Source organism: Pelophylax lessonae, assembly GCF_965119305.1.
Source record: "Pelophylax lessonae genome assembly, chromosome: 6".
Classification (NCBI taxonomy): Eukaryota; Metazoa; Chordata; class Amphibia; order Anura; family Ranidae; genus Pelophylax; species Pelophylax lessonae.
Window position 1 is genome coordinate 252,381,246 of NC_138773.1, and position 13,875 is coordinate 252,395,120.

General features: G+C 40.6%; 1 protein-coding gene across 1 annotated transcript in view; it reads left to right on the forward strand.

Moving 5' to 3' along the window:
• Positions 1-13,875, forward strand: part of SLC25A12 (solute carrier family 25 member 12) — a 236,588-nt gene that overhangs the window by 72,723 nt on the left and 149,990 nt on the right. The window contains exons 4-5 of the mRNA XM_082260302.1: positions 794-909; positions 12,637-12,776. Of these exons, the coding sequence (XP_082116428.1) occupies positions 794-909; positions 12,637-12,776 (256 nt within the window). The remainder of the gene's footprint in view (positions 1-793; positions 910-12,636; positions 12,777-13,875) is intronic.

Sequence of the window (13,875 nt, forward strand, 5' to 3'; positions counted from 1 at the left end):
TGATGATCACCTGAATGTCTTTAAAGAAAAAAAAAAAACCTTAGTTGGGAAGCCAATAGTTTGATTGCAGGACATTGGGTCTGTTTGCATAGGTTACCACACCAAATCTGATACTACTGAAGGCAGAAGCATCCTCTATCCAGGAAGATCTAGAACAATCCATGTAAATATAAAAGCAATAGTGGCCATCAAAGGGAAACCCAAACCATTTCTTTAAATGGGGCCCTTTACTGTCGGTGCCCATATGCTTACAACATACAAATATATACCAATACAACTGTTCATGTTGGAGTCTTTTTTACTCTTAATGGGGAGTGTTGCCTCACATGGTACCAACCAAGTATAGATGTACTGTAGTCCTATCACATGCCTACAATATCATGTTTTTAAAATGTAAATCTTCAGGATTGATGTAACTGGAAACAGTTCACATTTTGGAAACCACCTCAGCAAGCATTAGTGTTTCATTACAATGCAATTTCATTAGATCGACTTACTATCAAAATGTAAATCGGAAATGGCAAGAATGTGTTACTTGAGCAGTGCATTAGTCTTTCTGCTCCCCATGCTGGGAACTCCATCTATTTAAATCTCTGTCAACACGTGAGCTCTGACATAAGATAACACGCTACAATAATGCATTAGGTAAAAGGCGAACAAGTGCACAGATTGGCGGCTAGATACCAGTACAGAAAATGTTTACAGAATGTACCACTTTGTTAACTTGAGCCCTCCGCTGCCTATTCCTTCTTTTACCCTGCCTGACAAAATGTATTTATTTTGTTATCCACAGGTTGATCTCCTTCCAGGAGTTTCTGGCATTCGAGTCGGTGTTGTGTGCCCCAGATGCTATGTTCATTGTGGCTTACCAGTTATTTGATAAGAGCGGTTCGGGGGAGGTCACTTTCGGTAAGTGTCGATAAATGGCATACAAGGTTACCATGCAAGTAGATTTCTGGTGGGAGTTAATGTATACTTAAAAGGCCACTACTGCCTAAATAATAAAACTAGGAAGAGTTTGTAGATCAGGGTCACTTTTCAGTTTCTGCTTGCCCGATTAAAAGCCCAGGTGAAGCCCAAGCTTTTATTGCTTAGGCAAATTCAGGGAACATAAATGTTTAAATGACTATAATTTTTTCTTTAATAGTGCTATTTCGCTATGCTAAACTTCTCTTTTCCAGCAGCTGAAGATGGTAATTTGCATGTGCTGTGGGTCTCATGCAACAAATCAAGAATGTAAATGACACTAAATATAAATTTCTGTTTTGCACCTATTGACCTGTCAGATTCTTTCTTTCATTGACTTCTCCTCTTTTCCTTTTTCTTCTCTTCTCCTTTTTTTTTCTTTTTTTTTTTTTTCTTTAGTTGGGGTTGATTTACTAAAGGCAGATAAGCTCTTCACTGTGCATGGGAATTTAGCTTAGTGAATGATGTATGCTCTGTTGACTTACATCATCCCATAATGTGTAAACAGAAATACTATTTTATTTTATTTTCCTTGCACATGATTGTATATCCACCATTTTTCTTCACCTCATTCACTAAGGGAAAAATCTCTCTCGCAAAGAGAAAATTCTATTGCAAAGTAAACAGCCTATTTGCCTTTTGTAAATCAACCTAATTAGCACAAGGAAGGGTTAGAACCAGGGATCGACCGATTATTGTCAACACTGATATATCAGGGACCGATATGCACTTTGCCCGATATATCGGAATCGGCCCCTGAGGTTACCGATATTGCCAACATTTCGGGAAAGTGCTGTACCGGAGTGATACTGGCAGCTAGATGCATGTAGAAAGAAAGTGGCACTTCCAGTCTCAGGAAAGTAGAAACTTGAGTTTTATTTCTTCAAATCAAAAACTCCAACATCGACATGTACAAGACAAACAGGATAGCAGCAAACGCGTTTCACATCATGTGCTTATTCATTGGCACTGGCAGCTAGAGGCATCACCCCGGTACCGGCGTCCATAGTCTACGGTCGGCTGTCTTGTAATGACAACCGATGCAGCTAAAAAGCTGCTCGGCTGTTATTACAAGGAGCGGGAGGGGACGTCCCACTCCCACCGCCTTCCGCGGCTTGCCCGGGTCTCCCATCCCACCGGAAGACCCAGGCATCCTACCTGCACGGCAGCCGAAGGGAAGACCCAATCAAAACCGCATTCGGCTCTGATCGGGTCTACGTGTAAAAACCCGGAAGTGATGTCATGACATACTCGGTGCCAAATTCAAAAAAAATGACAGCATTCAAAACAGCCAAACTTGGTGTTTTGAGTGCTTTTAAGTGCAGAGGAGGGGTTTGGGGTCTTTTAGACCCCCAGATCCCTCCACAGTACCTGTGAAAAAATAAATAAATAAATAAACATTTTTTTAAATGTCCGAAAATATCAGCCAATACCGATATACGATGACCAAAATATCGCTATCGGCATTAAAAAAAGGATATCGGTCAGTCACTAGTTAGAACCCACATCAAGACTCAAGATTACATATACAGTGGGTACGGAAAGTATTCAGACCCCCTTAAATTTTTCACTCTTTGTTATATTGCAGCCATTTGCTAAAATCATTTAAGTTCATTCTTCTTCCTCATGAATGTACACATAGCACCCCATACTGACAGAAAAACACAGAATTGTTGACATTGTTGCAGATTTATTAAAAAAGAAAAACTGAAATATCACATGGTCCTAAGTATTCAGACCCTTTGCTTTGACACTCATATATTTAACTCAGGTGCTTTCCATTTCTTCTGATCATCCTTGAGATGGTTCTACACCTTGATTTGAGTCCAGCTGTGTTTGATTATACTGATTGGACTTGATTAGGAAAGCCACACACCTGTCTATATAAGACCTTCCATATCACAATGCATGTCAGAGCAAATGAGAATCATGAGGTCAAAGGAACTGCCTGAAGAGCTCAGAGACAGAATTGTGGCAAGGCACAGATCTGGCCAAGGGTACAAAAAGATTTCTGCTGCACTTAAGGTTCCTAAGAGCACAGTGGCCTCCATAATCCTCAAATGGAAGACGTTTGGGACGACCAGAACCCTTCCTAGAGCTGGCTGTCCGGCCAAACTGAGCTATCGGGGGAGAAGAGCCTTGGTGAAAGAGGTAAAGAAGAACCCAAAGATCACTGTGGCTGAGCTCCAGAGATGCAGTCAGGAGATGGGAGAAAGTTGTAGAAAGTCAACCATCACTGCAGCCCTCCACCAGTCGGGGCTTTATGGCAGAGTGGCCCGACGGAAGCCTCTCCTCAGTGTAAGACACATGAAAGCCCGCATGGAGTTTGCTAAAAAACACCTGAAGGACTCCAAGATGGTGAGAAATAAGATTCTCTGGTCTGATGAGACCAAAATAGAACTTTTTGGCCTTAATTCTAAGCGGTATGTGTGGAGAAAACCAGGCACTGCTCATCACCTGTCCAATACAGTCCCAACAGTGAAGCATGGTGGTGGCAGCATCATGCTGTGGGGGTGTTTTTCAGCTGCAGGGACAGGACGACTGGTTGCAATCGAGAGAAAGATGAATGCGGCCAAGTACAGGGATATCCTGGACAAAAACCTTCTCCAGAGTGCTCTGGACCTCAGACTGGGCCGAAGGTTTACCTTCCAACAAGACAATGACCCTAAGCACACAGCTAAAATAACGAAGGAGTGGCTTCACAACAACTCCGTGACTGTTCTTGAATGGCCCAGCCAGAGCCCTGACTTAAACCCAATTGAGCATCTCTGGAGAGACCTAAAAATGGCTGTCCACCAACGTTTACCATCCAACCTGACAGAACTGGAGAGGATCTGCAAGGAGGAATGGCAGAGGATCCCCAAATCCAGGTGTAAAAGACTTGTTGCATCTTTCCCAAAAAGACTCCTGGCTGTATTAGATCAAAAGGAGGCTTCTACTAAATACTGAGCAAAGGGTCTGAATACTTAGGACCATGTGATATTTCAGTTTTTCTTTTTTAATAAATCTGCAACAATGTCAACAATTCTGTGTTTTTCTGTCAGTATGGGGTGCTATGTGTACATTCATGAGGAAGAAGAATGAACTTAAATGATTTTAGCAAATGGCTGCAATATAACAAAGAGTGAAAAATTTAAGGGGGTCTGAATACTTTCCGTACCCACTGTATATAGGGACGTATAATTGATCGGGTAACTATATACATTTTATGTTTTAAATTAAACTTCTCTTTACACTGGACAACAAACCATTTTTCGGTCCGATACTTTAAATCAATAAATCCTGTGAAAAATATAACATTTATTTGTGAAAATGTATTTTTTTTATTTTTTCATTTTTTGAGGCAGCAGTATGTCATTCAGCAATGTTAATGGATTTGGTAAACATTTCTTACTGCATTCTTACTTTTTACCTTTCTGGTTAAGATACCCTGATTTGTGCGTCTGAGCTCAAAAAGGAAACATTCATCCAATCGCCCATGATTATGAATGGGACCTTCACTGACAGTAGGAGGCAATATTAAAGGGGTAACACACTGATATCATTCTGTAATAATCTACAGGGTTAATTTAATTACTAATTGACCTTTAATTCTGTACAGATGAAGTTTATTTTTTTTCTGTGGAATCATTACATAATTAAATGCATACAGAATCTGGTGTTTATGGGATACTAAATTTTTTTACAAATACTGTTTTTTTCTATGAAATGTACAATTATACAGATAGCATTGCACCTTCTTTTTTTTATAATTTTTTTCATTTGTGGGGTAACTGAATTTTTAACCCTGAAATACCATACATCTAAAAGAAAAGGGGTTTTGATGGTGCTTGATTTTAGTCAGCATTGCATGATCCAAGTATATTACAAATACTGTTTTTTTTCTATGAAATATACAATTATACAGATAGCATTGCACCTTCTTTTTTTATAAAATTTTTCATTTGTGGGGTAACTGAATTTTTAACCCTGAAATACCATACATCTAAAAGAAAAGGGGTTTTGATGGCGCTTGATTTTAGTCAGCATTGCATGATCCAAGTATATTACAAATATTGTTTTCTTTGCTTTTACAATGGGTAGTGTACAAGTCACCCTTATTATATAAAGCAGGGTTCTCCAAAATTTTTAGTACAGGGGCCACACTGAATATTTTACAAATATTCACGTGCTGAAAAAAATCACTTTTTTATTTTTTGGATCATAGGTCTCACTCAAAAACCAAAAATCGAAAAATGTTCCGCGCTATGGATAAATGGTGGAAAAAAAAGTTACTAAACTGCTGCCCCCACTGAGACCACCACCAAGGTAGAGTCAGCAAATAATTATTTCAGAAGAGAAGGTATGGCGCTGCTTATAGTGTATATCCCTTTAAGTGTGCTTATATTTAGTGTATTGGGTGAAGCGTTCCACTGTGCAAATTGGCAGTCAAACACGTCAAAAACTTCTTCTACACTTGCAGGAACTTATTAGTGATCCAATTTGTAAACCAATAACTTAATCAAACTATAATATACAATAAAGTGACTGTGCTGTGCTTTAAATATTTCTTGAGAACCATGAAAAGTGACAAGTGCTATGATACAATGTAAAGAAAGTCCATAAAGTGACATATGCTAAAGATTTTTTTGGTTGATTTTCAAATATATCTTGTGGTGCTTAGGTGATTTTCAAATGTGCTCCCCTTTCTCCACCTCACTCACTAGAATATCTCCCCTGTTAAGGGGTAAAATAGCATTTGTAGCTCTTAGTGGCTGCACACAATACAGGATTGTCTCGGCTTCTCCTACGGTCTCCTGTTCCTCCAGATTCCTTTTTGCTGTCAGGTGGCCAGATGAATCAGATACTGGTCCAGGGATGTGTTGGAGGATGGATCCTCACATTCTGTTTGTCTAAGGTACAATGGCCACCTGCCAGCAAGAAGGGATCTGCTGTTTTACCCCTTAACAGGGGAGAAATTCTAGTGAGTGAGGTGGAGAAGGGGGAGCACGTGTGAAAACCACCAAAGCACCACAATATATATTTGAAAATCAACCAAAAATGTTTTAGCACATGTCACTTTATGGACTTTCTTTACATTGTGTTATAGCACTTGTCACTTTTTACGGATGTCAAGGAATATTTAAAGCACAGCTCACTTTATTGCATATTATGTATAGCTTGACTAAGTTAGTGGTTTACAAATTGGATCACTAATAAGGTCCTGCAAGTGTATAAGAAGTTTTTGACGTGTTTGACTGCCAATTTTCACAGTGGAACACTTCACCTAATACACTAACTATAAGTACACTTAAAGGGGTATACAGTATAAGCAGCGCCATACCCACTCTCCTGAAAGAATTATAGGTCCTACTCACCCCATATCAGAGTCTTCATCAGTTTTCCCCCCTTCTATATCAGGGTCCCCATGAGAGTCCCTACTTACATCAGGGTCCCCATCAGAAGAGTCCCCCTTACCACTGTAAGGCTTACAGTATACTCTAACAGTAGGATAAGAGTAGGGAAGCTAAGCAGGTCTTGAAAGAGGAAGTCCTGTGAAGCATGGGGCAGGCACATTATTTACAGGTAAGTAGTCTGGATGACTACCTATAGCGCTTGCTTTTAAATTTATATTAAAGTGAATAAGGTAAATTTCATAAAATTAATAGTGATCAGCTTGGATGAAGCTTGGAATTTTGCAGAAAGGATTAAATTTATTTTGCACATTAATTGCACTTTTTTGCTTGGAAGTTTGCACAAACGACTTATTTTATATTGCATATTTATTGGACTTTTACATTTTATATGAAATAAGATTTTATTATTATCACATTTACTGATCACTATTAACCACTTTACCACCGGAGGATTTTGCTGTCTTCCGTCCAGGCCACTTTTTGCGATTCGGCGCTGTGCGACTTTAACTGACAATTACGCGGTCGTGCGACGCCGTACCCAAACGAACTTTACGTCCTTTTTTTCCCACAAACAGAGCTTTCTTTTGGTGGTATTTGATCACCTATGCAATTTTTACTTTTTGAGCTATAAACAAAAAAAGAGAGTTTATTTTGAAAAAATAACAATATTTTTCACATTTTTTTATATGAAATTCCCCCCAAAAAAATGTAAAAATCAAATTTTTTTTAAATTTTTGGCCAATTTGTTTTCTGCTACCTATGTTTGGTAAAAAAAATCACGATAAGCGTATTTTGATTGGTTTGCGCAAAAGTTATTGCATTTACTAACTACGGGAAAGATTTCTGTCATTTTTTTTTTTTTTAACGTGTAATGGCGGCGATCTGCGTTTTTTTTTTTGCGGGACTGCGACACTGCGGCGGACAGATCGGACCCTTGACTGACATTTTTGACACTTTTGGGGGTACCAGTGACATTACTGCAGTAATCAGTGCTATATATATGCACTGTTACTGTAAAAATGACACTGGCAGTGAAGGGGTTAATTTTATTGGAGAGGGAGGGGTTAATGTATGCCTGGTGCTTACTGACGTGTGGGGGGGGGGAGGTGACTTTGTGAGACAGGGACAGATCGGATGTCCAGCTATGCTGAACACTCCGATCTGTCACTCCCTGTCACTATGGAGATCCGCCCGCTGTGTTTACACACAGCGGGCGGATCTCCAGACTCGATCCCCGACGATCGGGTAAGAGCAGCGGCGATCGCCGCTGCTCCTCCCCTGGCCCGACTCCCGCTGTGAATGAAAACGGCGGGAGCGCACCTCCGGCGGCGCGCGAGCGCCGCCTACAGGGGGAGGAGTCCAGCGACATAGGTCTACGTCGCTGGACGGGATCGTGGCAAAGTGCCGCAGTAGCCTCCATGTGAGCGGAGGTAAAGTGGTTCATTTTATGAAATTTACCTTATTCACTTTAATATAAATATTAAAGCAAGCGCTATAGGTAGTCATCCAGACTGCTTACCTGTAAACAACTTTTATCTTCTGTAGCAGCTGCTACGAATATACACTACTTTAAAAAATAATATTTTATGCACAAAATTAATTGTTATACACAAGATTTTTTTTATTATTTATTCACATATTTATAATATAAATAAACACGTGGCGCAAGGTATATACACTAGTATATTCCTTACACAGGCACATTATTGGTTGTTACGCTGATGGGAAAGTGAACTTGAGACTGCAGGGGGATGGGGGGATGGGGGGAAGTGGAGACCTTATTTCTCAGTCTGTGCACATTGAGGGGACACCACTGACCCTAACTGCAGGCCAGTAAAATCTTGTGGACTGAGGGCCGTAGTTTGGAGACCCCAATATAAAGTGACGTTTCTCTGAGATTCTTCTGAAAAATATATTGTGTATGTTAGAGAAGAGCCACAGATCCAGATACTACGCTTCTTCATATACTTTTACACAACAGTACTGTAAATGTGTGGAAATATGGTTAAAGCAATATTATACCCAAAATCAAAAAGGTAATAAATTGCAACTTACCAGTCATTAGGTATGGTAGCTGCATTAGTTTTATTTTTTTTTAGGCTTTCCTCCCTCTGTTTTCACTTAAGGATCTGGCCAGTAACACTCCTCCTGTATTAGAGTGCCCCAATTCTGAAAAAAGGGGCAAAGCAGACAGGAGCATTGTTAATCTGGGGGGAGGGGGTATTAAATGCACTAGCAGATTTAGATACACTAGCAAATTGAAGCCAAACTGCAGCTCACACTGAGGTTACCCAAGCAGTTACAGCAACAGTTTTCTTTTTTTTATAAAGGTTTTACAAGAGTAAATAAAAGCTGAGCATTGTAAGCACCCCTGTAAGTGGTTTGTCTCAACACTGTAAAATTATACATTTGCAGGAGAGCGTGTTCTGTTGAAAAACAACAGACTTGCTGGCCAGATCACCTGATGAAAATAAAATAAAAAACGCCAAAAATAGAAAATTATTGCAGCTATCACGTGCAAGATACAAAAGTAACTCCTTTTTTGTGGGGGGAAAAAAATAGCAAATAAAGAAAAAACAATATAGCGCATACAAATGCGACACAAGTCATATTGAAATTGAATGTTAGTAAAAAATTACATTTCCTTTTCAACATGCAGCTCTGTAAATTTTATGAAAATGCAATACAATATGGCTACTTGGAGGTGTTCTGTACACAGAATGATTACAGAACGCCTCCCAGAAACATAATTTCCTGCTTGTGCGATTGGCTCACCAATTTTCCTGCCCTAAGATACAAGTCAGGTTTTAGGCATCCCCCGCAACAAAAATATTTTGCAACAAAAATTTTTGGGTGAGATACTCCCACTAGGAAATCACATCTAAAGGGATGCAGGCCCAGCAGTTTTCCTCTTTGGAGCCCTGCAGGTGCAGCAGCTGATTGATAATTATGAAACCACTCCCATTAGACTTACTTTGCCACATGGACACAGACAAACACACAGGCGTTTCTTCATAATAACAAAAGGTAGGACTCTGCAACATAGGTTGTGAAAATCATTGTAATGTACATAGATCCCCCAGAGGGGAATGTTTTTTTTCTTAACAAAAGTGGAGTTACGCTTTAAGCTGCAAGTATAATAAATGTTTGCTTTTGGGTTTAGTACCACTTTAAGCATTTTTTTATTCCTACATTGCAGTACACAGGATCTTAGACTTGGATGGATGCAGCTACCTTCGAGTGATAGGACACTGGCAAACAAGCTGTAAGGACCGCTCCATAATAACTCCTCCCACTCCCAGCAAGCCTCAGTATTTTGCTAGTCTTCTTAGGTGTATAGATGTCTTTTCTCTCTGCTTTTAGTGATCGTGGAATCTATCAGGGATATCATACTGTTGTTCCTTATTCACAAAGTTGTTTTGCTTGTAGCTGTAACCTCTTAGAGACTTGTGCCAGAATTAGTAACCCTAACCTTTAAGGAACCCTTCTTAGTATTACACAGGTATTAAAGTTGTATTGCGACCTAGGGCCTCTTTTTTTCCTGGGTGGTTTCCTCCCTACCACCTTAACCAGGACAATGTGCTTCCCTCCTTATGTCTTGCTCCAAAACATTATTTTAAATAGTTTTTATTGGGTTTTGTACAAACAAACCCGAAATGAACATTTTTTCTACACAGTGCCCACATGGCTGCACATTATTATATACAGGATGTACATGTATAGGATATGGAGAGTCCAGGCAGTCGCAGAACTGGTATATATTGCCATACATAGTACATATTCAGCAACAGGGAACAAAAAAAGGGGGCAAGAGGAAGAGACTACTAACCTTCCCTCCAAAGGATCAATCACCCATCTACTGAGCATGCTGAGGTTAAAAACCATAAGGAGCATGGAAAAATAGTGCTATATTATATCAAAAATGATATGAATGCAAGAAAGGGTTTAGGTAAAGAAAGGGAAAGAGGACAGAATACCCAACCAAAATCCCACACACCAACCCACATATGTTAAGATGGCCATTGTAAGTGGCGTAACCAGGGATTCCAAACTCCTTCAAATATGGCTTGTTTATCCTGAAGGATACTAACCAATGATCCAGGTGAGTTTGCACTTCATGACAGATATGTCAACTGTAGGAGTCTTCCAAGTACTAGGGATTGATACACTATATTGTCAAAAGTATTGGGACGCCTGCCTTTACATGCACATAAACTTTAATGGCATCCCAGTCTTAGTCCGTAAAGGTTTAATATTGAGTTGGCCCACCCTTTGCAGCAATAACAGCTCGCTCGTCCATGTCTTTATGGACCATGCTTTGTGCACTGTTCTAAATTATTTGGTGGGGGCAGGGGGAGGGATTATGGTGTGGGGTTGTTTTTTAAGGGTTGGGCTTGGACCCTTAGTTCCAGTCAAGGGAACTCTTAAGGCGTCAGCATACCAAGACATTTTGGACAATTTCTTCCTCCCAACTTTGTGGGAACAATTTGGGGATGGCCCCTACTTGTACCAACATGACTGCGTGCCAGTGCACAATCAGGGTCCATAAAGACACGGATGAACAAGTTTCAGGTGGAAGAATTTGACTGGCCTCAACCCAATAAAAGGATGAATTCACCTTTAGGATGAATTAGAGCGAAGACTGTGAGCCAGGCCTTCTTTTAACAATATAGTGTATCTTAGCCACTAAAAACATATAGAAGATTGCTCCAAAACATTCTATGACGATTTCATTGTACTATCTGGAAGCGGTATACACAGTGTAAGCTTACCCCAAAGCTACAGCTTTTACACACTTGGATTTACTCCTTGTCATTCTTAAGGGTCCAGGTAAAGAAAATCATGTCTCTTATTCCACCATTGCAAGGTAGATTAGACAAGTCATCATCTGAGCCCACCTGGGCCGGTCCAAGACATTGCATTGCCTGGGTCCAAAAATGAAATTCTGCCCCCCCCCCCCCTCCAAAAAAAAAAAATCATGCCCATAAAGCAAAGGGGCATTTCCATGAAGCAAAAAGACATCCCCAAATAGTAAAGAGACAACCCAGTCCAGCAGAGACATGCCCAACCCAGCAAAGAGACATGCCAAGTCCATCAAAGAGACATGCCCAGGGTAGCAAAGAGACACATCTCCTCCAGCCCCCTCCAGCAAAGAGACATGCCCAAAAACATCAACTTAGCTCACAGGTATATGAATTGTGCAGCACCACGAAAGCTTCCCCCTTCCTCTTCACTGCCACCGACCAGCTACGCTCCGTTCCAGGCTCAGTGGTGTAACATGCGGTGACAGCAGCGCTGCAGTGGCGGCGGGTGCTCCTGCTATTGAAGCCTGTGCTGTTCCGGGACCGGGAAAGCTGCCCTGCCCTGCTCCGCTCCCCAGCCCCGCCCCGCTCCGCTCCCCATTAGTACAACCTGTACTGCTGGGGAGCAGAGCATGATGCAAGAATGACACTGCATGCTATAGAGGGAGGGAGCCTTGGATCCTCAGGCAATGCGTCCCTGATGCCGCCCCTCCTAAAGTGCTGCCTGGGTCCCATGAACCCACTGGTACCCATGGTAAGTCCGGCCCTACAGTCTGAAGGATACATTTCCTCCCTTTCCTGTTAAGGCACACTCTATCAAGTCTGTAAGTGCTCCTTGGGCTTTTCAACATCGGGCATCTGTTTTAGAAATTTGCAATGCTGGTCTTCTGTTCACATTTTAAGTTTTTTCCATGTGGATGTTCAGGCCTCTTCTGATGCCAGTTTGTGGTGTAGGGGGCTTCCTGCTGCTCCCTCTGTTTGCCTGTTTTTGTGCGCTTACCATTTGTTGCTGTTTTGCCCACGCTTCAGTTACATTGCTTTTGGACACCCCAATCATCGAAGATTAAAATCCTGTGTACTGTTATGTACGATTAAGAAAACAGGGTTTTTGACTTGCCTGTACAGGTCCTATCCCTTTGTTCTTATGATTTACTCCTTATTGCTTACTAATAAACTGAAGTTTGCTGAGAGTAGCGAAGGTTATTTTGGGACTGTTTTTACAGATTTGTTTTCCAGTGTCTAATCACCTGAAGGCAGCTGCATAACCCAAATCATCCAAGATCCTTTGTTAAATACAGTCCTTAATGTTCAGTATCTAAGGGATTGAAGTCATGCAATGCTGATATTGTATCATTGAAACTGTTAGCTTTTGTCTCTATTGTTACTGAGATTCTGTTTAATGCTTTCAGTGTATCATGTTGGTCCTTTCAACTATAGTTAATATTATTTTCTGGATTCATTTTCCTCCTAAGAGAATGTTAAGGAAATATACGGACAGACTATCATTCACCATCATATCCCTTTCAACTGGGACTGTGAGTTTATTCGACTACATTTCGGCCATAACCGGAAGAAACATCTTTCCTACTTGGAGTTTACGGAGTTTTTACAGGTGAATTATTTATATATATAATGCAGAGGCAAGAAAAAGGGCTCTTGGGGCTCATTCATGAAAACTGGAAAAAGACAGCTCAAAATTTGAATTTTACTCATTTCAACCAATCCAAATTCTTGTTTAACTTTAAAATGCAAAAATCATTTTCAGTGTGATAGTACATAATTAAAAAAAAAAAACTCCAAAAGAAGTAGAATAAATATATCCTGAATCTAGATTTATTTTTGCCCTAAATCTGGAAATTTGCAGAATTTACAGTAGTATATGGTACTACTATATTCTTGTATTGAGTAGTAAGTAGACTGTTTGTAAAGTTTTTTGTTGCTGTCTGTGCCCACTGGAGAGATTCACCCCTCTACTTATTCTAGTGACCACTGAAGTAAAAGGCAGAAAGTGAGCCAAAATACAAGAATTTTAGTTGTCACCAAAGCAAGAGTCGAGGGAACATCCTCCAATAGGGAAAACAGTGACAGCTGTCTAAGATGGGCAATCCAATCAATTTGGAGAGATTACCTATTCTTGTCTCTAGGACAGTAAGTGAAGGGAAATCTCTGCTGCGGGACACAGGCAGCAAAAAATAATCTGATAGGGGTTTGAACCCTTCCTTACATTATCAAAAACTAAAAAAAAAATAATTTTGGTTTTACATGCACTCTCCTAAACAACATCTTTCCAGGCATTAGGTAATAGTAAAATGTTTACCATGTTGGCCTTTGATCAATGAACATTTAGCGTATAATAGGGCTGCACGATATTGGGAAAAAAAGTACATTGCGATATTCGTTTTTCAACGATATATATCGCGATATTTAACTGGGTGGAATGCAGAAGACACTGACAGTGTGGATTAGGCAGAGTCAGGACTCACAGTGGTGGTAGGAGGTAGAAGAATCCCCCCGAGTCCCGACTTCTCCCTGCCTAATGCTGTAGAGCGGCTGCTAAAAGAGTTCTATGCAAGGGGGGATTGCTGAACAAGGTGAGAGAGTTGCAGTCGGCTGTGGATCTGTGTCCCCCTGTGCAGCCAAGATGGCGGTCGGCACAGCTTGCTGAGGGATATGAGTACACTGGGGTTTTTGTGAAGATTAGGAGGTCTGTG